Below are 24,120 nucleotides of genomic sequence, written 5' to 3' on the forward strand. Positions count from 1 at the left end.
TTTTGATGTTCGGATAGCCTCGATAGCTAGAATGATTTTTGCTTCTTGGGTAATCACTGACATAATAAAAGGTGGAAAAAACGCGTTGTGAAGTTAGAGGGTAGGAAATTCGGGAAAAGTGTCCGAGGTACTGATATGTCCGACATACTGATAAACCACGTTATATATATATATATATTAGGATAAATTACGAGAATGAAAAGCGAGCTCGAATCTTGAAACGTATCAGACTCTAAAAAACTCATACTAGCGTAAAGGCCGATCTACCGACAGCACCGCTGATAATATAATCGCCATACGATCGAGAGGTTCTCCTCAAATTCAGATCCTAGAAGCATTCGAGATATAAGTTCATACCTTTGAGATACCATCTACACTTCTACAACTTCAGAGATCCCACACTCAAGGCTTTACTCTGGCAAATTCAGTCTTGCTTCGACCTTGAGGTAATGATGCCATTGTCTATCTATACTCATTCTAGCCTATACTGATCTTATAACAGTGGACTTCTGTGTTTTGAGGGCATTCCTAGCCCTGCCTTTACGCCTAGCATGACAACCCTCTGGCCATGTGTCAACAAGTATACGTTTTAGGCGTTTATATTCACAAAACAGGGTGGATGTATACGCACACACCTGATAACCAAGTCATCGGTAAATGGTTCGTTCCTCATCTACTTCGTCATTAACTATTCTACAATAACATCATTTAAGGTATAAAACTATGGAACAAATCTCCCTTCATAAACAATACCTATACCAATCCCTGGACAACTTTTGTATCTGTCCTCCGTACAATCCCTCCCTCGCGCCTTCCCCCATTCTCCTCAATATCATGCCGGTCCTCGGCCCACCCGTGACCCTGCTCTGGCTTCACCACCCCATCCTCCATCATGATGTAAACCGAGTTCTCTGACAGGTCGCTGGCTACGAGGTGCTCAGCGCCTCTATTCGAGGAAGAATTGATGTAGTCGTGGTGATCTGGCGGATAGGGGGAGGTCCGCGAGTGCCAGCGGTAGGCAGGAAAGAGCCCACGGATTGTGGGGAGACAGGAACAAATAAGGCCCACTGAGGGCTCTATATGTGTCCAGAGGGTGGCCCGGTAGACGGTATCTGGAGTTTATGGCGGTTAGCTAGTGGGCTATTGAGAGCATCTCTCCAGCGGCAATAACTTACGAGTTGGGTCTTGGGGGTCAATATAGAACAAAACAACAATGCGGTAAATACTCGCAAAGCAAACACTGTACCATGGATCAGCTCATTTCTTTATCTCGTTAGCCATGGGATACTCACAATCCACCAAGAGCAAAGATCCCGCTCAACGCCACCTTATCCTGCCATGCCCTCTTCAGGTTAAAGATGATCGGCAGCGGTAGCGCCAAGATGACAAAATCCATAACTACATTAAAGCCCTGATTCACAATAAAGAAAACATTTCCATTGATGCAATGCGCCTCGATGCTCTTATCCCAGTAACCCCGAAGTGGCCGACACTGCAAGGCGCAGATGAGGAATATGCCAGCGCCCCAAATACCGATGATACAGATGAAGGTGCAGGAGACCACGTTGAAGCGGTGAGAAGTAAAGAAGATGCGGCGATAGAAGCTAATGAAGGAGATTTTGAGAATGGGGACGAGAACAAAGTACGTGAATTGGTTGGCGATGAAGATCTGGGCCGGTTAGAGCACTGCCATGAGCCTTTGGAAACGGAGACGCGCCTTGCCAAAAGTCAATAGAGTTTCGGGAGAGAGATCTTTTATATGAGTGCCATTTCCGCCAATGGCAACCCCTTTATTAAAAAAATATTAGCTCCAGTGTCCTGCAATTCGCGAAGTGCACACCCACAGAGAATTAATTGTATTAGCATGCCATATAGTAAAAACAGTGCCGTAAAGCAGAGATAGTCGTCCGCCTCAATCCTGACGCGAAGCTTGTACCGGGCGTATAGGCGCAAGATGGCAGAAATGGTGGCGAGACCGACTAGCACCGAGACAATAATGATCATCTTCCACTCCCTCTCGCTGATCGCCATGGTGGTGGCAACTGGAGAGAACTCTCAAACAACTAGAGGATAGATGGCTGGCGCCAGGGCCCTGGTGAGAACCGGCAGTGGGGATTGTCATATATGGGTGCAGCGGCAGCGAGGAATGGTGGAGGCGGGCGGATGCGCTGTAGATGGGGAGAGCTGGATTACTCGCTCATGGGTCGGGAGGATCGTCGAGTATCGCTGTGAAGCCGATACGATGGGGGCACGGCATTGTTTGATGTGGGACGCAAGGGAGTTGGTTTGTTGTAGACACGACATCTCAGCCCTCGTTTGGCACTTTCGCCGCCAACAAAGTATGGTTGTACCGATTCTGGAGTCGCACACGGCGGTAAGGCTTTCTGGGATTTTCCTGCATTTTGATTGCATATTCTTGCATATAGATGTATTTTTTCATGTATAAAGTAAGCAAGGTGACCCAACAAATGCAAGGTGGCATGAAATGATTGACGATATTATCATCGGTGTGAGTGCACGAGGATCATCCTTTGTATTCCCTTTCTATGTCTCCGGGCCGAATATGAACTTAAAGCACCCGACCAAGTCAACGGCCATCAATTATCCAAACCTTGGCAGGACAATAAATATATATTCTAGAGCAAGATGGCGTCGCTCCCACTTGAATACCCTGAGATATATCCCTACACACCAGCACCCTTGATTTTCACCTTGCAGGTATAAAACCCGTGCCGACCATTGAGAGCGCCATGGCTGAATAAGTCCGCCATCCTAGTGAAACACATAGCAATTACAAACGGCACAATACAAGCCGAGAAAAGTAGAAATCGGGCGTCTCCCTCTTCCAAATTGTAGTTACTAAGATGTTAAAACTGTGGCGCCCTTGAACAACAAAGGGGGACGCGTAGGTGAGAAAGACTAAGATGTTTACAATCATCACACCACCACCACCACCCACAAACCACCCACAACCCCTTCTTTTAAAACTTCAAACTTTTAATTCCGTTCCTCTTCCACACTTCAATTCACAACTCCAGCTTTCGGCTTCAACTTTTCTGCAGTTTGCTTCACACATTCTGCTTCTCGCATTCCACATCTCGCTTTCTCCTGCCTACATCTTGTCCCCCTCCAGCTTCCTGTCGATCCCCCAATCTCAGCCGTATTTGTTCATCAAGTACTACAATCATGTCTGTACCCCCATCAGCTGAGGCATCTGGCCCAGATGGCATTTTCACCAGATCATCCACGGTCACCCCTACGCTCACCCCCACCGTCACCCCGCCGGGCATGGCCACTGCTGCCCCCAAGACGATGATGACTAGGAACTACGACGCTCCTATTATTCTTATCCCTCAACCAAGTGATGACGCCAACGACCCATTAGTAAGTTCTAGATCGATCACTGATTTGAAACACGTTACCGAGCAGCGGGTTTGAATTCTGACCTTCGATCTACAGAACTGGAGCATCACCAAGAAGATCATTATCTTCGCATGCATCTGCTTCGCGGGCTTTGCCGGCCAGATGTCCCCCAATTCTAACCAGCTGACCTTCGTCCTGCAAATCCCTAACTATGTCGGTAGGACCCAGGCCGACATGCTCAACACCGTCGCAGCCGCTCTCGCCGGCTGGATGCTGGGCCCCTTCATCCTGGTCCCCTGGGCTGCCCTTGTAGGCCGCAGCTCCGTCATTTTCTGGAGTTTGATTGGAACCCTAGCCTGCCAGATCTGGGCGGCTAAAATGACCGGTCCCAATGATTTTATCCCATTCGCCATCTCCCGCGCGTTCTGCGGCGTGTTTGGTGTCATCCCCGCTACCCTCGGCACAGGCTATATCATGGACATGTTCTTCCTGCACCAGCGCGGAAAGGCCTTCGCGATCTTTGAGGTGCTGATTATTTTTGCCGTTGTGGGCGGCGGTACCCTCGGTGGTTTCATTGCTGAGTATGGTCCTTGGAGCGAGGTGTTCTGGTGGACTGTCGGACCCGTTGGTGCTGCTGCCATTGCCGTCTTTGTCTTTGTCGAGGATACAACTTTCACTCGCGGTCCGAATGCCGTTCAGCGCCCTCCACTGCCAAAAGCCTGGCTCGCCAACCGCGTTGCTACCTTCTTCCCTGGCATCAAGACTCAGGCAGGTACCCTTGATAAACGCGCAGCTGTGTTTGTAAGTTTCCCTCGAAATGCACTCCAATCCCACAAACAATCATGCTAACAAGCCCCCCCCCCCCAAAAGCGCCGCTTCATCGTCCCCCTCCAAATCACCATAACCCCTATCACCCTCCTCATCGGCACCTTCGTCTTCGTCGCCCTCGGCCTCCCCATCATGCAAGCCTCCACCATCGCGATCTACCTGATGCCTCCCGTCTCCGCGGGCGGCTACGGCTTCTCCGCCCTCCAACTCGCCTTCTTCACCATGACCGCGTGGGCCGGCATAATCAGCGCCCAGCTCTACGGCTACCTCTCCAACGACCGCATCCCGCTCACCGTCGCGCGTCGGGTCAGCGGAATCTGGCGCCCCGAGTACCGCCTAGCCAACACGCTGCTTCCCGGTTTCCTGCTCCCGATCGGCCTTGCTATCTACGGCGCGGGTCTGCAGTTGCACCTCCACTACATGGTATTGGCACTCGCGAGTTTCGTGATCTGGTTCGCGGCTCTGTTGGCGCTGCCGGTTTGCTATAATTACATTGTTGAGTGCTTCGTGCAGACACCTGTTGAGGCGTCAGTGGCGCTGAACTCGTACCGCATTGCGTTTGGGCTGATGTCGGTGTTTATCATCACGCAGTGGCAGGGCGCGGTTGGTGTGGGATGGATGTGGGGCATGGGTTCTCTGTTTGTCCTGTTGGTGGATGGACTGATGGTGATTGTGTTGCTCAAGGGACATGAGGTCAGGAAGTACACGAGCCGTATTAGCAGCACGATTGCTGTTACGGAGGATGGCCAGAAAATCATTGAGCAGCCACGTATCATTTATATGGCGGATGTGGAGAGGGAACTCCGCTCTGTTAGGATGAGAAGCTGCTGATTTGCTGTTTCAGTGGACCTGGATAAGGTGTGAGGAAGGAAAACAACAGGGGATTGGGTATAAAGTGGTGGCTAGACTAGAGGAGTCTATAGCCATGTACTCAGCACAGAACATTACTGCATTGCCGAAGGGTAACTCATTTGTAGCTCTCTGGGTTCTTACAGTCACATAAGCACATTAGAAATCAAGATGCATCGCCAGAATAATGTTCGTTGATCCTCAATTGCACTAAAATATGACATTTCAGGGACCCGGAGCTATCATAGTGCTCCCGCTCCCGCTCCCGCACGAACTAAAACTAGCATCTGCAAAGATCGTGATGTGGGGCGAGCCAATCGATCCATATACCCTTCGACACAGGTACAATAACGTGTTGTAGTATCAGCGACTCGCATCCACGACCACCTAGTCCTTCCACGTCACAGTCTTAGTAACAAGGAACTCTTCAATTCCTTGCTTTTCATTGAAGCGTCCCCACCCGCTATTCTTCACCCCGCCAAATGGAAGTACAACCTCGTCATGAACTGTCATGCTGTTGATATGCACAGCCCTATAAGACATAGTCAGTATCGATGTGACCCCTTGCTCCAATTCCAGAAAAACGAAGATTGCAGGTGACTCACCCAGACTCGATCTGCTTTGCCAACTTAAATCCCTTGCGTAGATCTTCAGTGAATATCGCGGCCGAGAGCCCGTAGCCGCCCTGATTCGCGATCCTAACAGCATCAGCGTCGGAATTAACAACCCTGATAGCGGCGAGGGACGCAAAGGCCTCATCTTGCCAAAGGGCTGACTTTTCCTCGACATCACCGATGAAGATCGGTGCCATGCGAACCGACGTGGCGCTTGTAGATGGGGAACTATCGATATCGACCAAGCCGTGGATAAGATAGGCACCCGAGGCAAGGGCATCGGTGATCATCCCTTGAACGCGGGTCTTTGATGCAGTGGACACCAGTGTTGGTGGCTCGGAGGACTGGTTAGCGCTTGCCTCGAGGGCACTTTTAATTGCACCTATAAACGTTGGCGCGATGGCGGAGTGGACGAGAATTCGGTCGGTCGACATGCAGATTTGGCCAGACTACTCCATTATCAGTAAACACATTATATAGATGTCATTGGAGTCTCACATTGATGAGTGTTCCTGCCAGTACTTCCCGCACTGCCACCTCAATATTCGCATCTTCGCATACGATCGCGCTATTCTTGCCTCCAAGCTCCATCAGGCAGGGCTTAAGATTCTCTCCGCATGTCCTCGCAATTTTTCGGCCCGTAGCTGTGCTGCCTGTGAAGTTTATCTTTCGGACGGCTGGATGCTCGATCATAGTATTTACGACCTCGGGGGCGTCTTGGGGTCGGCAATTTAAGATATTGAGGCATCCTGGTGGTAGACCTGCGTCGGTAAATGCACGGCCGATAGCCCAGTAGCATCGGGGGGTAAGATCGGACGACTTGAGGATGGTGGTATTACCACCTGCAAGTGCGCCGGCGGCGGCGCGGATCCCAAAGACGTATGGCGCATTCCTGTTTGATCAGCAATTACTTCTCCAGAGCAGTATTTAGATGCTGGACATACCATGGCACGATGCCGAGAATGACACCCATCGGCTCCTTATGAACAATGGCACTCTGTCCCTCCTCTTCAACAACTGGCACGCTTCCACAAATCGACGTGATACGTCCTGCAAGATCGCGCAGCATACGAATACCAAACGGGGCGATGAAGAACTGCGATGTTCCCACATCAGCGCCCATCTCCGTGCGCATGATTTCTGAGATTTCCTTGAGGCGGCTTTCAAGGATATCAGCTGTGCGGAGGAGGATGTCGCGGCGCACGGTAGGCTTGGTAGCCGACCAGGCTGGGAAGGCAGCTGAAGCTGCTTCGACGGCACGCAAGGCGTCCGAGGGGGTTGCAGCGGTTGCATTCCAGCAGGGAGTGTTGGTGTAGGGGCTTATCACCGCGAACGTGGAGGTGCTGGTTTCTTCGATGCCATTGATCAGAGAGGGGACTGTGATGGATGGAGGCGCAGCGCTTGCGGTTTTGCGCGTGGCAGTTGGGGTGATGTCGTCGGCTTCTTCTTTGGTGGCTGAGGAGACACCAATGCGAAGTGGCTCGTTGACTTCAACCTGGCTGGTTACCTCCTCAGCGCCTGAAGAAGCACCATTCTCTTTGTTGTCCATGATTGCAGATTGAATTCACTCTTTCCAGTCAACTCAGAGATGAGAATTGCTGCCTCCTCGGGTCTGTCTTCTGGATATTTTTCTAATGGTGGTAATAACAGTAGACAGCAGCCTGCTTATTCCACAACAAGGCTACAACGAGGCAGGCACAATCGGGTAGCGACGTATAGTCGGGATACACTTACTCGTTTGCTGTTGCACAAATATCGGATTCCTTAAGTACTAAATAGTTCATCACATGCACAGAATCGGTTCGTTGCATTCTACGAACGATTCAAGATTCTCGTTCGCACGATTTCTTGTGGTTGTTTGTTGTGGCATCCTGGTTGTCGAAGAGTAGGGGATGGAATGGATTGGAAATTCGGGGGGCGACAAATAATTTAACCAGTAGGATCGCCAGGCCAGGGTAGCTCATACTTGGCATTTATTATATCTCCAGAGGGAGGATTACTTTCTTCCATAATATATCAACGAGGTAACTTATAGATTTTAAGTGGGTATTATCAGACTTCTATTATACCAAACATCTAACTTCGAAGTAAGCGTTGCAAGTAAGCCAACTGTAAGCCAGGCGTCCACTGACAGCCCAGGTGACGCATTTTCTGACGGGACGAGTAACTACGCCGCGATGATAAACCTCACGTCTGACTGCATGTTGGAGGAGCATGTCGGAAACATAGCCATACTTGGGCATATTTACTCAAATCCCATACCGTGTCACGGTAAGCTGGCAGCACAAACCAGATAACAGAAGAGAACATTTGGATTTATACACGTCGCTGCCAAGCGTGACTGTGATAAAGATTCTAAGGAGCAACTACAGCATTGGAAAGCGACGCTTCTAGTCCTACTTAGTAGCCCCTCTCGACAGCGTTATAACAATTAGGTTATTGGCACAGAAGTAGTAGTATTAGCTCACGGACAACGTCAAGAGCTTAACGTCTCAATTCTATAACGGCAGGTTAACGAGCATAAAAATAGGGGGCGTAGTAGCCGCACACGCCTACAAATTGGAGGAGCTCTTACTGTAGAGGATGTGCGAGCTCAACAGGCTAAAAAGGCAGAGCGAGCAGCAGAGAAAGAGGCTTCTAAAGAAGCCCTGATAGCCCATTAGGCTACTAACCAGGCCCGCAAACAGCTCTATAGGGCAGGAGTTGAAGCCCGGAAGCAAGAACGCCTCCGGAAGAAGAGGGTAAAAGCCTGTCAAAAAGCTGGCAATCCAATTCCTATAGAGGGCCAAAACCCAATTCCGGATCCAGAGGCAGAGATCGAAAGTGAGAGTAGGAGTGGGAGTGGGAGCGAGCACGAATTTGAGTGGCATGGATATGAGAATTACGAGTACAGTAGGACCCCTGTTATAGCGATCTCCTATTAGCCGGTATTTCCTATATAGCGATAATTTTGAGGCTACGCTGGCTTTTTATATGTAATTTTTGACTCTTTTACAATACTACGATATCGTTCCGTAATAATGTAATAAAATCGTTATATTTTGTATGTGTAAAATGGCTCGGCAGGGTATTACAATTGAGCACCGCGTGCCTTACGTCGATGGGCCCATCGACAGCACCCTAAGCCTACGTAGAAAGCCTGTATACAGTGGTTCTAGGAGAAGTACGGCCATAAAGTAAGCTAGTCTACTATTTCTGAGTCCTTAAGCGCTACTTTTGAGAGGCTAGATACTGAAGCTGAAGCTATATCGACGTCTGCCCTTCGTATCCGTTCCGGCTTTGCCTGAGCTCGAAGAGGTCCTTTGGCATTGGCAGCTTCGAGTTGAAGCAAAAGGGGCATTTGATATAGGCGAAATCCTTCGAGAAAAGGCTTGAGAAGTCTAGCATCAACTCCCTTATTATAGGGAGAAACCCGAGCTAGAATTTAGTACTTGGTAGCTCGAAAAATTCAAGAAACGGCATGGTATTCGAGCACGATTTCAACACAGCGAAGCAGGGTCAATTCCTAATGTAGAGGAAGTGATGGAAGGGCTACGGCTTATTACAAAGCAATATGAAGAGAAGGATATATATAACATGGCTGAAACTGGATTATTCTAGAATATAAGACCCTCGAGAGGTCCTCCTTTCTTAGAGTATTCTATGTTAAGAAGGATAAAGCATGAATAACTGTTATTTTATATATGAATGTAACAGGAGAAGACCGAATTCAACCTTGGTTTATTAGAAAAGCTAAAAAGCCACGAGCTTTATAAGGAATCAATATCTGAGGAATATGAGGCATATAGAAGCATAATTCGAAAGCTTGGAATACAACAATCGTTATGGTTAAATGGCTTCATTCTATCGCCATATATGGGGACGACAGGTTCTTCTTACAATGGATAATTTCAGTGCTTATATTACGGGACTTAAATTACACCCTCCTCCTTTGAATATTCGAATCAAATGGCTTTCTCTAAATTCAACAAGCCGTACGCAACCTTTATGTCATACTGACATTCGTTGCACTCAGTTTACTCAAGAGCAAACTTAGAAATCTCCTCCTCAAACCTACAAGTCACTATACATATTTTGGCTTGTCACACCAACAACAAGAGCAACTACTCAACGATTGCTACAACTCTCTATGATTCATTACATATCATTGCTCCTTAGTTACTGGGCCGATATGACCACATAGCATATCTCTACAACCCTCTATGATTCATTACATAACATCACTCCTTAGTTACTGGGCTAATACTACACATGACATATCTCTATCCACTAGAGGCCTAGGAACATGAACGATAGCTCCAAAAGCTTCTACAACCCTCTATGATTCATTACACATCATCGCTCCTTAGTTACCCACAAGATTGGTTAAGTTATGACATAATTTGTCTATAGGGGTACTCTGACCTTGGACCTCCTTTCACTTCCTATAGGCTAGGAACCTAGGAGATGGTTCTATGGGATTCTCTTATGTCGACTACAGTTACCAAGCCTGGTTAGTCATGGAAAGTCTTGGAAAATGAGAGAACTACACTCCTTTAGCATAAATAGGATTGCCCTTTCCTTAAAGAAAGGGCAAGCAGATAATACAGTAAATTGACTATCACATACTTCCACGTCTTTTCCAAGCTTCCAAGCATTGATCTTGTTACTCCTTGTTTCTGAAAAGTCAGTGAGGTGCTAACCTCTGACTTATCCCTGAGTTCTCAGACTCAACATTTGTTACAACTTGTCTAAACCACTCCACTATATCATACACCTGATTGCTGCGTTGTGGAATAGTCTAAGCTATGACCCTTTGGCTCTTTTTCTAAGACAGTGTGTTGTCTTAGTAAAATCATCCCTTCCTTGGGTGGCTAGATTCTCACATCTGGTGCACCCACCATTACACTTTAGATCAAGGGATTATTTAGAATTTCAAGGTCTATTACTAGCAGCAACAGCTTCTCATAATGCTCTCTTCTTTCAATAAACAAGAAGATCTATATTTAATTATTATTCTTCGACATGCAATTCGATGGGCCCTCTAAGATTATAATACAGATATTACGAATCAAACGATACATAACTGTGTTGCAGGAATCGGGGTTCAGAGCCACGGGAGCCACTGGCGTGGCACCTCCCACATATATATAGTTCTCAGTAGTTGTAACCTATATACTTCAACTAATCAACAACTTGTCTACCACCAAACACTTCCAATGACCTCCAGTGAGTATGTGTTACAGGTTATGAGCCCGGAAGCCTATTGTTAAGGTATTTACAAGATCAGAATTATCATTGAGTGTTGATTTGTGCAGTCCAATTCACCAATCCGTCAACAGACTCGCTGAAGTCAGTGTTTTCGTTACAGCACCACAACCTCAACCTCAAACAGTTTTGAAGTACGGTGAAGAGGATTGTGGCTCTCTTTCTTTGAGTTATATCCACACTGTTTATTTCACTTTATGTCCTCTGCGCTCGAGCCAGAAGGACTTTCCGAGATCTTTGAAGACGCGACAGATCAACTTGCAACTTCATCTCAAACTGAATTTCGAACACGACTGCGACTACACCAATAGCCAATATGTCTTCTACAACTATGGTGAGTCTGAATACGACTTTGCTGCATCTTCCAGAGCATTTGAAGCTCAAGGGTGAAGAGAATTACACCAACTGGAAGGAACTTATCGTCAACATCGCCCGAGGCAACGGACTGGCGAAATACATCAACGATAGATGCAAGAGGCCAGAATACATCGATGAATTCCATGAGGACTACGATGAGGCCAAAGATGGAGACAAGCTCAGGAAGTATGAAGCTTGGGAGAAGGGCGACGCTCAGATGCAGCTCGCGATCCAATATAACTGCAAGACGATTCCAGGAAAAGTGGCGTCTGCAAAGGACACAGCGCTTAAGATGTGGAGAGCCCTACAACAGCAATACGAAGGCTCAGGTTCAGTCCTGAAGTACAATGCAATTCAGGATTATGTTCACCTCAAGTACGAGAATTTCTCTTCGCTTGACACGTTTATTATCGCTGTCCGTGAAGCTATCGACAAACTTGAGAGTCTACAATGCCCTCCTCATGATGATTGGCTTCCTGTTATGTTTATAGCTTCTTGTGCGAACAAGTGGCCAACTTGGGCAGAACGCCAAAGATCACTCCTTCGGTCTCCAGATCACCGCATCACTCTCGACTCTCTTATTAACTCCTACAGGCTCGAATGCCTTGTACGGAAACAAATCTCAAGGAACGGGTAAGGGCAAAAACCCAAGCAAGGACAAGAAGAATGGAGATCGACCATCTTGCCCACATTGCACAATGCTGAAACCTCGACACTCACCTCAAGACTGCCTCGAAAATAACAAGGAGAAGCGTGATGAGTGGGAGCGGAAGAATGGGAAGAAATGGACCCCATATCGGAAGCATATTGAGAAAAAGAAAAATGAAACCAAAGATGAGGGCAATGACTCTAAGAACTATTTCGACCTCGTAGCTTTCTCAATGCCTGCCAAATCGAACACTATAAGCAGAGATTAGGTGGTTATTCGATACAGGAGCAGATGAGCACATTGCAAACAGTCTTGAGAAGTTGACACTTACGAAGAGCGCATGGATTTACCATTCATGAATACAGCAAATGGACTTGTTCGTTCTCAAGGCTGTGACTCAGTTCGACTTTTTGGAGTAAAGGGAAACAGAGAGAAGACCCAAATTACCCTCCATCATGTCATCTATATGCCTTCCTCGCCAGTTTGCCTGTTTAGCGGAAAGAAGCTTTATAGCAGCAGAGGTCATGTACAGAATGGCCAGCTTCTCGATAAGCATGGCAATGAGATGGGCACAGTTGACTCAGATCTGTTCCTTTACGAATTCAAAATGGAAGCAAAGGAATCACTTATCCCGCCCTTGATTTTACCTGCTGCGATTGAGCAGAAGAACACAGACATTGAACTTTGGCATCGACGCCTCTGTCATCTTGGACTCGATAACGTCCGCAAGACTAAAGACATGGTAAATGGGATCTCATATAGCAAAGAAGGCACTGCCATTGTGACGAGGTTGTGCCAACCATGCGAAGAGGCAAAGCCAATCCGTTGAGTGAACAAAATTTCAGCTCGACTAAGACCGAAAACAGCTCTTGAAGAAGTTCATTGTGATGTTGTTACTGTCACGCCTCACGGACTCCACGGAGAGAAGTATGGCATACTGTTTACTTGTGGAAAGTACAGTGTCCGCTATGGATGGACCTTTAAGAATAAGGGTGATGCGTACAAATGCATTGTCTGGATGATTCGACTTGCAAAGACGCAATACAACATCACAATTAAGAGATTCAGAATGGATGGAGGAAAGGAATATGCTCCTGCTTCATCTCGAAATGCCATGTATGCAGAGGAAGAACAGGAATATCAAGATGAAGATTTCCAAAATGCATTTTTCACAGGCACAGAATACAACTCAGATCCGCAAACCATGGAAGAAGCACTCGCTCGATCTGATGGAGATCTCTGGCGTGAGGACATTGCCTCTGAATATCGATCCATTACTCGTAAGAAAGTGTGGAAAGTCATGCAATAAAAGCAAAGTTCCAAAAGGGAAAAAGGTCCTTGGTGGACACCTTGTTTTGCGCACTAAAAGAGATAGAGATGGCAAAATCCTTCGCCGCAAGGCTCGATGGGTTGTAAAGGGCTATGAGCAGAGATATGGAAAGGATTATGAGCAGACCTTTGCAGGAGTTTGCAAATCAGCCACATGGAAAATCGCCGTTGCCCTCGCTGCACGTTTCGATCTTGAGATTGAACAGATGGATGTTGACACTGCATTCCTTGAAAATGATATCGATGCAGAGGTATATGTCGAATTGCCTCCTGGATGGTGTGAGAATGGTGTCAAGCTTTCAAAGGAGGATGTGTGCAAGCTATCACGCGCGCTTTACAGTCTCAAGCAGTCACCACGTCTCTGGCAGAAAAAGCTTCGCAAAGCACTCCAATCTCTTGGATTTGAACCACTTGAAACAGACCAATGCATCTTCATCAACAAGGACACAAAGATCATCATTGTCACTTATGTTGATGACTGCCTCATTATTGGCAAAGATAACGAGGACTTAAGTAAGTTGAAATATGAGTTGCACAAAGTTCACAATTGAAGAACTCAGTCCTGCACAATACTTCCTTGGAGTCTGCATTCATCGAGATAGAAAGAAGCGAGAGATCTACCTTGGACAGGATGCATATACTCAAAAGATCCTCAGCTGTTTTGGAATGACGAATTGCCACATGGTGAAGACGCCTTGTGCCCAAGGATGGGAAATTCTCATGACTCCGTACAAAGACAAAGCTACAGCTCACGAAATCAAGCTGTAACTCACAACGGAAATCATCGGCGACAACCAAGGAGCTCTTGCACTTGCAGAGAATCCAGAGTTTCATCAGCGAACGAAGCACCGACATCAAATACCACTACATCCGAAATCAAGTGAAGGAAAACCTTGTTGATCTATATTATGTGTATACGAAGGAGATGGCTGCAGATGGACTGACGAAGCCACTATCAACGATGGATCATCAGAGATTCATTGAGCTGATTAAGCTTAAACAGCTTCCAAAGATGGACTGATTATAGGTTACGGATGAAGAACTAGGGGTGCTACTAACTGTTGATATGTTTTCTACAATATCACCAGAGGGGTGTGTTGCAGGAATCGGGGTTCAGAGCCACGGGAGAAAATGGTGTGGCACCAACCCACATATATATAGTTCTCAGTAGTTGTAACCTATATACTTCAACTAATCAACAACTTGTCTACCACCAACACTCTTACCCAGTCTCCTTATCAATTGCTGGAGGAAGGTTCTTGAGGAAGTCGGGGTCCGTATTCACTTTGTTCATAAGCTTCAGAGTTGACTTGTATGCCGTCGACCATTTATGGCGCCAAATGGTGAAGGCAAGCTCCTCCGCTCTCTGTGTCTATATTAGTAGTAGTCCCCTAATAGTGTAGCTGATCATACCTTGGTTGAGGCTTCAGTCTGGGTCTCCACTTCCAGCTGGACCTTCTCAATCTCATTGATCCCAATACCATTGGCCAATTTGTCAGCTCTCCACACAGCTTCCTGGACAACTTCATCGGCCTCATCTTCGGTTTCCCAAGCCTGGTTGTTGTCATCCCAAACCGCGTATGCTCCTCCACCTTCTCCAATCCCAAGGTGTTGCTGAACGATAGAAGCATGGTTACCATCCTGAATGCTGTTTCCTAGTTACTATAATGATTACTATAAAGTAGGAGGAGGGAGCTTACCGTCTGAGTCGCACTTCGTCCTTCTTGGATTGAATCTTCTCTTCTTGTTCCACTGGGCCAAGGTCTTTGAAAGCTTGCATGTCCCGGAGTTTCTTGACAGCATATGCAGTAGCTGATATATCAGCCCTCTTGGCATTGTCGACCTTGAGTTCTTGATCTGTCATGTTGTTGCGTCGGTTTTGCACTCGCTTGGTGTTCTGGTTGGTTGACTTCTCAGTCGGATCTTTGCACTTTCCAACCATGGTGATTACTATAATGGTTACTATAAAGTAACCGTAAGTGGGAGGAAAGACTTACCATGGTAGTAGTGGAAGGTAAACGGAAAAAGGCGACGGTGGTGGTAGAAGGAAGAAGTTCTGAGGTGGTGGCAGAAGGAAGAAGTTCCGAGATGGTGGCAGAAGTTCAGAAGTTCAGAAGTTCAGAACTTCAGAGAATTCACTTAATATGCCTATTACCATATAATGGGTGAAGCTCAGGATATTTCGCTAACCGAACTTTATTTGGGTGGCAACACCTACCAAATAACAATAACCTCACTTTACCTCAATTCCTACTTTTACTTCTCCTCATACCTCTCTAACCCAACCATGTGATTTGCTGCTGGTTATTTGGTAAGCTCCCTTCTCTTACTCTATAGTAATCACTATAGTAACCAAGAAACAGCAGAATGGAGGATAACAGCTCAGAGTTCAACCTAGGCACAGACTCTACCAGTTCAAGTTCAAGTTCAAGTTCTCCACAACGTCAGCACACCCCTGATCCTTCCCCAATTCGCCGTGGTCACAATCTACAAGAACACCAACCTTTGCTCAACCAGAGACATTAAAGCCAGAGACTTCAGCTCCAAGCCCCCCAACGCACAACCAGAGAAGAGGAAGAAGAAGAAAGGCCCAATCCCTTCATTCTTCCCAAGTCAAAAGTTTGGTCCAAAAGAAGCACCCAAGATGCCTTCCGAAAAGCCCCACAGAAAGCACCCACAAACACTGCAGTCAACGCAGAAGCCAAAGTGTTGCTGGAAGTCTGGAGGTAAGCTGATTACTATAATGATTACTATAGACCTTCCTACTAACCTAGAACAGTCGTTGCACTTCGTCAGATCAAGAGATACCAAAAATTGATGGAGCCCCTCATCCCACGTGCGCCTTTCATCCGACTTATCCGTGAAGACCTCAAGGTGGATTTTCGACTCCAATCATCTGCAGTCTCTGTGCTACAGGAAGCAGCTGAGATGACACTGGTCAAGGAGTTCGAGAGTAAGTGAACCTACACCTCTATAATAATCATTATAGTAACCAAACCAGTGACACAGCTTGCGGCAATTTATGCGAAGCGGGTTATGATCCAGCAGAAGGATATGAAATTAGTCCAGGCTATGTGTCTTCACATGACTGGGTTCGCATTTCCAGGCATGAAGGAATGAGCAAAGTAGATAGATGGTAGAAACTCAATGAAACTGTTCTACTGAAGCTAACGTCCTCCACAAGCGAGTGTCGCATACAAGTGAGTGTCGCACGCAATTGACAGATCGTAACAAACTTTCTAACAACAACAACTATAAACTAGAAAATCAATTAAATTAATTATACACCTATTCTATAGTATCTTCTTAATCCCTTTGACATGTGCGAGCATTATGCCCAGTCTTACCACACATTCTGCAGCGTCGTTGCTGTCTTTCAACCCCACCACCCTGTCGTAGTTCTTGAGATATCTGCTCTTCCACAGCTAGGTGAGCAAGTACATCCTGACCTTCTTGAATTGTAAAGCACCCTCCTTGTTGTATACGCTTTTTTTTTTCGCTTTTTGCGCTGACTTGCAACTTCATTTGCTTGTTGTAAGGCCTGAACTTCCGCCTTTATTAGAACAGCAGAATGCACCATTGTTTGAGCACCTCTTAACAACTGGTCTAGCGCATTGTTAATAGGAGTTGGTGAGCTATTTTGATGGCATATAATGCGATCTTTAAGATGCGTAGTTTGACTTGCTAGCTCTATTAGATTGTGTGGTGTTTTAGGTTCCTTAACTGAGCACAGCATAGTGAGAACCGCCTTTGAAGGTCGCGGTGTAGCGTTCTAGCAGATACTGACAAAGTAATAGGGCTTAAGAATTGAATAATTTGACGAAAAGATAGACTATCAACAAGGCGTAATGACAGATTTTTTGATACTACAAATTGGAGCAGTAAATCTCTATACTTTGATGCATTGACTGGCTGCTTAGCCGTTGTCTTCTTTAGCTCAAAGAATGATGAGCTACTTGACGGACTTGATGCTGCTTGTAGCTGGTGATTCTTTCTCATGGTAAATGAGATTTGCGGGTGCTTTTGGGTGTAGTGCTTCCATAAGTTGCCAGTTGATTTATCCGAGAATACCAATGGCTGCGGTGAGTATCCGCAGTCTGGCTGGTTACAGATAACCCGAATAGTTGGTGGTGTAGTGTCCAACAGTGTACGCCTATATAGATTCTTAACAAATAGCGGTGAGGAGCTTGGTGGAAGCATTGTGCGTGGCGTCTGGAGACAGAGCGACGGAATAAGGGTAGGTAAGGTTGGCTCATTAACCTCATCAAGGCCAATGTCGTCAAGGCCAATAGGCACATCTGATAATGATGAGTCGCTCATTGTGTGTTATGGCATGCACATTACGAGCATATCACGACTATATTCAAGACGTTAGATTCCGAATACTTGGCAAGGCTTGGCATATACCCGGGTATATACCTACCTACTTGAAATACCCGGGTAGTTTCTCAGAAAAAAAAAGGTAGGTATATACCCGGGTATATACCCGGATACGCTGGGTATATACCTACCCGTGCCGAACACTGTAAATTACTATGTAATGGTACCTACAAATTTTGGTGGTTGCGACCCCTATGTAATAGAGTCCCCAGAATCCAAGTCCCGTCCAACCAGTAACCAGGCGGATCCGACGATTACTCTGACCTGCCGTGGATCAACCAACTCAAGCCAAACATGCGACAGCAAGGCAATATCACGCAAATTGGGGCGCTCTGGCTGGGCATTTGACCGGGTAGATATAAAGTCCCATGTCATCCGCAAAAGGTTTCTGAATGCACTTGCAATTCTCGCAGCTGCAAACCACCGGGCGCCAATTGCGCCAGTCGAGTTAAACCGCCACTATTTCCCACGAGGACGAGAAGACTGCCCACTAGGAAGACAAGAACGACCCTGCCTCTGTTGTACACCTGTTAACCAAAGACGGAGAGTAATATGTCACCCCAGATGACGTCCTCAAGGGCGCTGAACAGGCCACGGGTGAAGAGCATAAGATGTCGCTGAGGGAGGCCATTCGCAGGTATCCCACGGCATGTTTTTTCTCGACTCTATTTTCGTCCGCGTTGATCTTGGAGTGCTTCGATAAAGCCTTCGTCACCGCGTTCTTCGCCTTCCCAGCATTTCAAAAGAGATATGGCAAACTCACCGCCACCAAGGTAGATTATCAGGCTGGGACAAATGGCGGTGTTAGTGCTGGCCAGATTATTGGCCTGGCGCTCAACAGTTATCTTGCAGACCGATTTGGTACGGCAGGGTGATACTGGGTTGCCTGTTCTTCATGTCCTGCTTTCTGTTCCTCCATTTTTTTGCCAGCAGCATCTACATACATGTACCTCGGCGCCGGTGTCCTCCTCGGTATCCCGTGGGGAGTTTTCCACGTGATTACCACTACATACGTCTCAGAGGTCTGCCCTAATGTGCTGCGCCCTTACCTCAGTCTCGTCTCTATGTGCTGGAGTATCGGCTATCTGCTCGGCACCGGAGTACTCACAGCCTTCCTCAAGATGGAAGGACAGTGAGCATATCGGATTCCCTTTGCGCTTCATGGTATTCTGCTTGCCCCAGAATCTCCTTGGTGGCTCGTACGAAGGAACCGAATTGCCGATGCCGAAGTGGCATTTGCGCAAACTCCGGAAGAAGGATGTCGACGACGAGGAAATCGCGAATACCTTATCTATGATCGTCTACACCATCAAGATCGAGAACGAGATGAACACGTCCAGTGCTTATAACTCTATTCAAAGGTGTCAACGTCGACGAACTGAGATTACGATTTTTACTTATGTGTTCAAGAGCTATGCTTCCGCTGTTGTCATACGTCGTATACTTCCTCCAACAAGCCGGTCTCCCTACCACTGACGCGTTCAAATTCGGACTCGGCCAATACTCGTTAGCTATTGTGGGAGTTGTAGTTGCATGGTTTCTTACTCCAAGATTTGGTCGACGGACATTGATCCTGTCGCGTATCACTTTCGTCACCTTGACTACTTTCCTCATCGGCTTCTTGGGCCCTTCTCCTGCTCCAATACTTCGTTTTTTTTCTTCACCTGTAGCCCTGTCATCTATACCGTCGTCACCGAAATCCCGTCAAGTTACCTGCGATCCAAGAGCGTCTCCCTCGCAAGAGCTACCTACAACGTCAACGTCATCATCTACGGCCAGCTTATGCCCCGTACGTCTCAGAAGGCGTGGTGGAATTGGGGTGCCAAGGCTGGTTTCTTCTACGGTAGGTGGCATCAAGTGCATTGGCATTATTTGGGGTTACTTTGGGGTTACTTCCGCCTGCCTGAGACGAAGGACAGGACCTTCGCTGAGATCGATATTCTGTTCATGAACGGCGTCAGTGCGCGGGATTTCCCCAAGACCAAGGTTGATCTTGCCAACCAAACTGTTTCCCGAGAGGAATAATGGATGGGCATGGATTTGAAGATGTCTGCCACAATGGGCGGTCAGGGCAGGTCTGAAGGCGTGGGGTCTTCCCAACTTAGTTAGGTAGTTAGCAAGTTGCTTAATTCCCCTTTTCGGGGTCCTGTCCCTGAGTCCCGTCAATAGCCACATATTTTCTGTCGCGCTCTCTACCAGTTTACTCGGTATAATTCTCGTCGGTTATACCAAGCGTTTAATAGCAATGTCCGTCGATGCAGATTTCGTGAGGATTTCGAGTCCGGACTGTCGGTCATGCGCCACAAAAGCCCACGCCACGTACCGGGGATATTCTTTTACTCCGACGGCTCCATATCTGCGGGACTAGCTAGTCAGGAGGCCCCATTGTTATGCCACCCACACTAAGAAGTCACCAAAGCCATAAGTAGCCTGTCAACCCCATCAACAGTTCTAGCGGCAATTTAAAAAACATTCATTCATTTCACCGACAATGAACACTCAATGACAATGAGCCTACAGTTTTTTCCAGCTCCCAACCCAAACAAAACTGGGGTTTTAATAGCCCCGGGGGGCGGCTACTCCTACGTATCATATGACAAGGAAGGTTCCTCGCCGGCGAAATGGTTGAATGAGCACGGATTCGACGCCTGGGTCCTCACATATACTTGCGCCGATGGCGATACTCCCGCTCCCATCTATCCAGCCCCTATGGAAGAAGCTCTGGACGCTGTGAAGAAGATCCGCACCGAGGGCCGCGTCAGCATACTTGGAATTTGGGGATGGTCAGCTGGCGGCCATCTGGCTGCCATAACCGCCACGACGCCTGAGATAAAGCTCGACTTTGCGGTTTTATCGTATCCGGTGATTTCTATGGAAGATCCGATTACTCACCCCGGCTCGCGACAAAATCTGCTCGGTGACAAAGCTTCTCTTGAGTTGGTACAGGATATGTCCGCACAGAACCGTGTCTCTAAAGCGACGCCACCTACCTTCATCTTTCACACGGCCAACGATGGCCCAGTTCCTGTACAGAACTCACTGCTTTTCGCAACTGCCATGGCGCGGTATCAGAGGTCCTTTGAGCTTTTTGTATTGCCAAATGGCCCGCACGGCATTGGCATGGCTATTGACGACCCGGAATTGACTTGGACGGCGGAACTTGATCGCTGGCTTCAGAAATTCATCACGGCCTAGTAATACCTGACAATCGAGGTGGAAATGGATTTGATGGCATGAGCGTATTCTGGAACGTTATGCGCATTATGTTACAGATTCATTGTTAGACAAAACATAGATTATCTTGATAGACGTCAATTTTATTAGAAATAATTCGTCTACCAATAACGTAGGTGTATAGCGAATGTCACAGACAAGCGAATGTCACACTCTGGCGTGCCACCGTGACTGTCCCACGAAGCATTACATTTCTCCCCCACAAATTATGCCATAAAAACACGACGAAAGCAGGATCATTTTATCCCTCTAGGCAATGCAATGACCCAAAGCTAAGTGCTCGAGCTGTGGGGAAGATCTATCCGTTAGCCATGAGAAGCTCAGTCGTCGTAGGCGTGGCATGCGACCACGACGCGATATTATAGCCAACTCACGGAAATTAACCGACCTAGAGGAATCTGTTCTTACTTGATACATCCTTGACCTAGCTATAAAGGGATTTCCTCCCCGAGTGTCTATGGTTGAAGATATGGTTTGGAATATATGAGAGGCTATTGAGAACTTTTGGTTTTAAATCGTGGTGCTTTGGGTGGTTACAAGATTTTAAGGAGAGGAGGTGATTTGTCGCACTGATATACGAAGCCTGACTGTCTCACAAACTATATGATATCTATTGAAACCTAGCCAACCGCAACTACATTCTCAGCACAGCTACAGTATATCCATAGCCCTCTTAAGCGATTAACTTCCTCTCTTCAATTGTCCCTTTTTGAACGAACAATAATATCCGGGAAGCCATGTACAATACCCGGAAATGGTCCTTTACCGAGCAGAGGCAAGCCATCAACAACGTTGACCATAGGATCGACCACTGCTGCTAGCTCTATCCTGGTCAGTTGAGGACTTGGGAGGCGAATAACGGGGATGATGAGGAGAATCGCGAGGTGGGGTTGCATGTTTCTGTGGGATGATCCATAAGCTTAAATCAGGGAACTAGTGTCTCATGACACGCTTAATAGCGCTTCTATTATCAGACATCATGATTTGTTGGTAAAGGGTAACAGGACCCCAAATTGGAATATGCAGGCTGGTCTGTGACTGATAGAAGATGGTCTCACTCTCAAAGTAGCCCTCGCCAACCAAAGTTCAGCTGTGTCTCACCCACAAAGCAGCCGCGATCGCCGGGATCACCACCCATTGTGCTCTTTGGGCAGCATGGCAAGCCTATTTTGGCGCTTGCCTATAAAGCTAATGGCGGATGGCGTTAATGCGCCAGAATGACTGTGGTGTGTAACCGCCATTCTCTTTCCCTCAACAAATATGATAAGAGTATTGAGTAACGTGACTACGATACTTTTGGTCCGAATTCTGCCCGACTTTCGCGTTGACCGCCTTCCAATTCCACCATGCTATCTGAATGGTAAGCTACTTGGTGACAAGGGCGTCATTTATGTGTTAAGGCCAAGCCTGATGCAATCAGTCACGACCTCCAACGTCCAACGTCCAACGTCCAACGTCCAAACTCTCCTCTCACTCCCCATCAACTTCAATAACTTCACGTACTCGCGATATTCGTGGGTTATTTTCTCTCATTTCACCCCAGCTTGAAATATTCCTATATCCAGAGCATCTATAGGTGCCATCAGCCTCGTTGACCGCAGGATGACCTTTATCTAATCGGAGTGGGCTGTTCAAGTACGGATCGAGTGCCAGCTCGTCCTGTTTCCGTATCCTTCTCCGCGGCGGAGGTAGACCTGATGCATATGGATCTCTGATCCACGGCTGTCAATACACTCATTGTCTGCCGTGCCCGTTTCGTGCTTATCCTCACTGCGGCGCCATATAACGAAGTTCGACATCGAGCCCCCAATATCAACTTTCTACGCCCACAAAGAGACCATGGTACGACACCATATACCCCCCATTTCCCATCTAGGCATACATGTTCAAGCCAGCTAACCATCGCCAGGGCTGCTGCGCCTCTCGTGCCGCGGGCACATACCCCGCGTCCCCCTCAGCGCAGCCGAACTCCTCTCGCGCAGCCATAAACACCACCACAGCCTCCAACACAGCCCTACCACGCCCCTCAACACACACCAGCACCTCCCACCACCGCCCCCTAAACGAGCGCTTCAACGTCCCCCTCCGCACGCACGCGTGGACAGCCCGGAAGTCCAAGCCCTGGACGCGCGCCAAGCTGGACCGCGAGCGAATCGCCTTCTTCGACACGCGCGTGACCGGCCGGCCCGAGATCTGGGGCGCAATCCGTGCAGCGGTGGGGGAACTACATGCGGAGGCTAAGAATGGTTGGGGGGGCGGGGGTTACGCGACGGCGCAGAGTATTATTGATGCTGCGGGCGCGACGCTGCCGACGGGGGACTTGGCGGATGGGGTTTATGATGCGCTAGGGGCGTACTATGGGACTCCGGAGTGGGTGGTTTGTGACCCTGTTAATGTGGCGGAAGAGGGAGTGGAGGCGGAGGGGGTGGAGGTGGAGGATGAGGATGATGGGAAGGGAAAGGGGGTGGTGGCGGAGCGAGAGACGGTTAAGGTCACGACGCGGTTGAGCGAGCGTGGGGGTATTGATGTGCGGGTTCGCATTGGCTGTGGGGATAGTGTGAAGACACTGGCGCGCATGGTTGCGGAAGGAAGTGACGTACGTTCCCCCTATTGCTGGTTTCTCAGTCCCTTGCTCCCACGGTGGGTAACAGCGCAACGAAGAAATACTAAGAGCTCCACAGCTACCGCCGCAGAAGCACGTCAAGATTGCTTATCTAGGCAAGATCCTGCGTGAGAATGATACCCTGGTCGCGCAAGGCTGGAGGGAAGGGCATATTCTTAATGGACTTGTTTTTGGCTGAACCACTTGGCCCGCCTCGCACAAAGATCCTTCTCGCACCAAAGCACAGTTTCGGCTTTAACGAGACTAATAAGTTCTGCGGGTGGCCTGCAGCGATGGGATGGAGGAAATAGTACATGAAGGGAGCGAGGGACGTGCTTTGGTTTGATACCCCTGGTTTCAAGCGCTGCGAGATTTATGTTTGCTTAGCGGTTTGTTTTTGGGATGGTATTTTGTTTTGAAGTTCCTTCATAATGAGGTGAAGCACACATCTTGCCTAATAGCGAGTACTTAATAATATTTTCATTGCAACGCAACATGGCATCCGATATACTCACATGTGTCACCCGTATGCACAAGGACGATGTCGATTAGGTATGTTCCGGCCCAACCACGAATATGAGCCTTCGCGAATGGGCCGGCATAATGAGCTTTACCGCAAGCCTGACTCTAGGTTGATACTATTGTTAATGAACACCTACAACTCCTAC

The 24,120-nt window shown here is 47.7% G+C and overlaps 8 protein-coding genes across 8 annotated transcripts; 5 read left to right on the top strand and 3 right to left on the bottom strand.

Moving 5' to 3' along the window:
- Window positions 1-753: 753 nt before the first annotated feature.
- Window positions 754-2,031, bottom strand: VC83_01429 (uncharacterized protein; the record flags this gene model as incomplete). Its single annotated transcript, XM_024465107.1, has 4 exons — window positions 754-1,112; window positions 1,176-1,240; window positions 1,293-1,669; window positions 1,924-2,031. 4 exons carry the CDS (start codon window positions 2,029-2,031, stop codon window positions 754-756), a joined length of 909 nt encoding a protein of 302 aa, XP_024327165.1.
- A 973-nt stretch (window positions 2,032-3,004) lies between these two features.
- Window positions 3,005-5,073, top strand: VC83_01430 (uncharacterized protein). Its single transcript, XM_024465108.1, has 3 exons — window positions 3,005-3,384; window positions 3,460-4,164; window positions 4,234-5,073. The coding sequence occupies exons 1-3, from the start codon at window positions 3,187-3,189 to the stop codon at window positions 5,020-5,022; spliced, it is 1,692 nt and encodes a 563-aa protein (XP_024327380.1). The 5' UTR covers window positions 3,005-3,186; the 3' UTR covers window positions 5,023-5,073.
- A 143-nt stretch (window positions 5,074-5,216) lies between these two features.
- VC83_01431 (uncharacterized protein) lies at window positions 5,217-7,535 on the bottom strand. The gene is made up of 4 exons (XM_024465109.1): window positions 6,599-7,535; window positions 6,153-6,546; window positions 5,646-6,103; window positions 5,217-5,572 (listed from the first exon to the last, which is right to left on the bottom strand). Exons 1-4 carry the CDS (start codon window positions 7,201-7,203, stop codon window positions 5,428-5,430), a joined length of 1,602 nt encoding a protein of 533 aa, XP_024327354.1. The 5' UTR covers window positions 7,204-7,535; the 3' UTR covers window positions 5,217-5,427.
- An 8,986-nt stretch (window positions 7,536-16,521) lies between these two features.
- VC83_01432 (uncharacterized protein) lies at window positions 16,522-17,677 on the bottom strand. Its single transcript, XM_024465110.1, has 2 exons — window positions 17,660-17,677; window positions 16,522-17,593 (listed from the first exon to the last, which is right to left on the bottom strand). The coding sequence occupies exon 2, from the start codon at window positions 17,554-17,556 to the stop codon at window positions 16,930-16,932; it is 627 nt and encodes a 208-aa protein (XP_024327353.1). The 5' UTR covers window positions 17,557-17,593; window positions 17,660-17,677; the 3' UTR covers window positions 16,522-16,929.
- A 971-nt stretch (window positions 17,678-18,648) lies between these two features.
- VC83_01433 (uncharacterized protein) lies at window positions 18,649-19,092 on the top strand (the record flags this gene model as incomplete). The annotated part of the gene is made up of 1 exon (XM_024465111.1): window positions 18,649-19,092. The coding sequence occupies one exon, from the start codon at window positions 18,649-18,651 to the stop codon at window positions 19,090-19,092; it is 444 nt and encodes a 147-aa protein (XP_024327352.1).
- Window positions 19,093-19,149: 57 nt separating this feature from the next.
- Window positions 19,150-19,641, top strand: VC83_01434 (uncharacterized protein; the record flags this gene model as incomplete). Its single annotated transcript, XM_024465112.1, has 1 exon — window positions 19,150-19,641. One exon carries the CDS (start codon window positions 19,150-19,152, stop codon window positions 19,639-19,641), a length of 492 nt encoding a protein of 163 aa, XP_024327351.1.
- A 235-nt stretch (window positions 19,642-19,876) lies between these two features.
- Window positions 19,877-21,051, top strand: VC83_01435 (uncharacterized protein). The gene has a single exon (XM_024465113.1). The coding sequence runs from the start codon at window positions 20,119-20,121 to the stop codon at window positions 20,809-20,811; it is 693 nt and encodes a 230-aa protein (XP_024327350.1). The 5' UTR covers window positions 19,877-20,118; the 3' UTR covers window positions 20,812-21,051.
- Window positions 21,052-21,168: 117 nt separating this feature from the next.
- On the top strand, window positions 21,169-23,942 carry VC83_01436 (uncharacterized protein). The gene is made up of 3 exons (XM_024465114.1): window positions 21,169-22,692; window positions 22,760-23,446; window positions 23,532-23,942. Exons 1-3 carry the CDS (start codon window positions 22,690-22,692, stop codon window positions 23,649-23,651), a joined length of 810 nt encoding a protein of 269 aa, XP_024327349.1. The 5' UTR covers window positions 21,169-22,689; the 3' UTR covers window positions 23,652-23,942.
- Window positions 23,943-24,120: the final 178 nt, after the last annotated feature.

The sequence above is a fragment of the Pseudogymnoascus destructans genome (genome assembly GCF_001641265.1).
Source record: "Pseudogymnoascus destructans isolate 20631-21 unplaced genomic scaffold scaffold_3, whole genome shotgun sequence".
NCBI lineage: Eukaryota > Fungi > Ascomycota > Leotiomycetes > Thelebolales > Thelebolaceae > Pseudogymnoascus > Pseudogymnoascus destructans.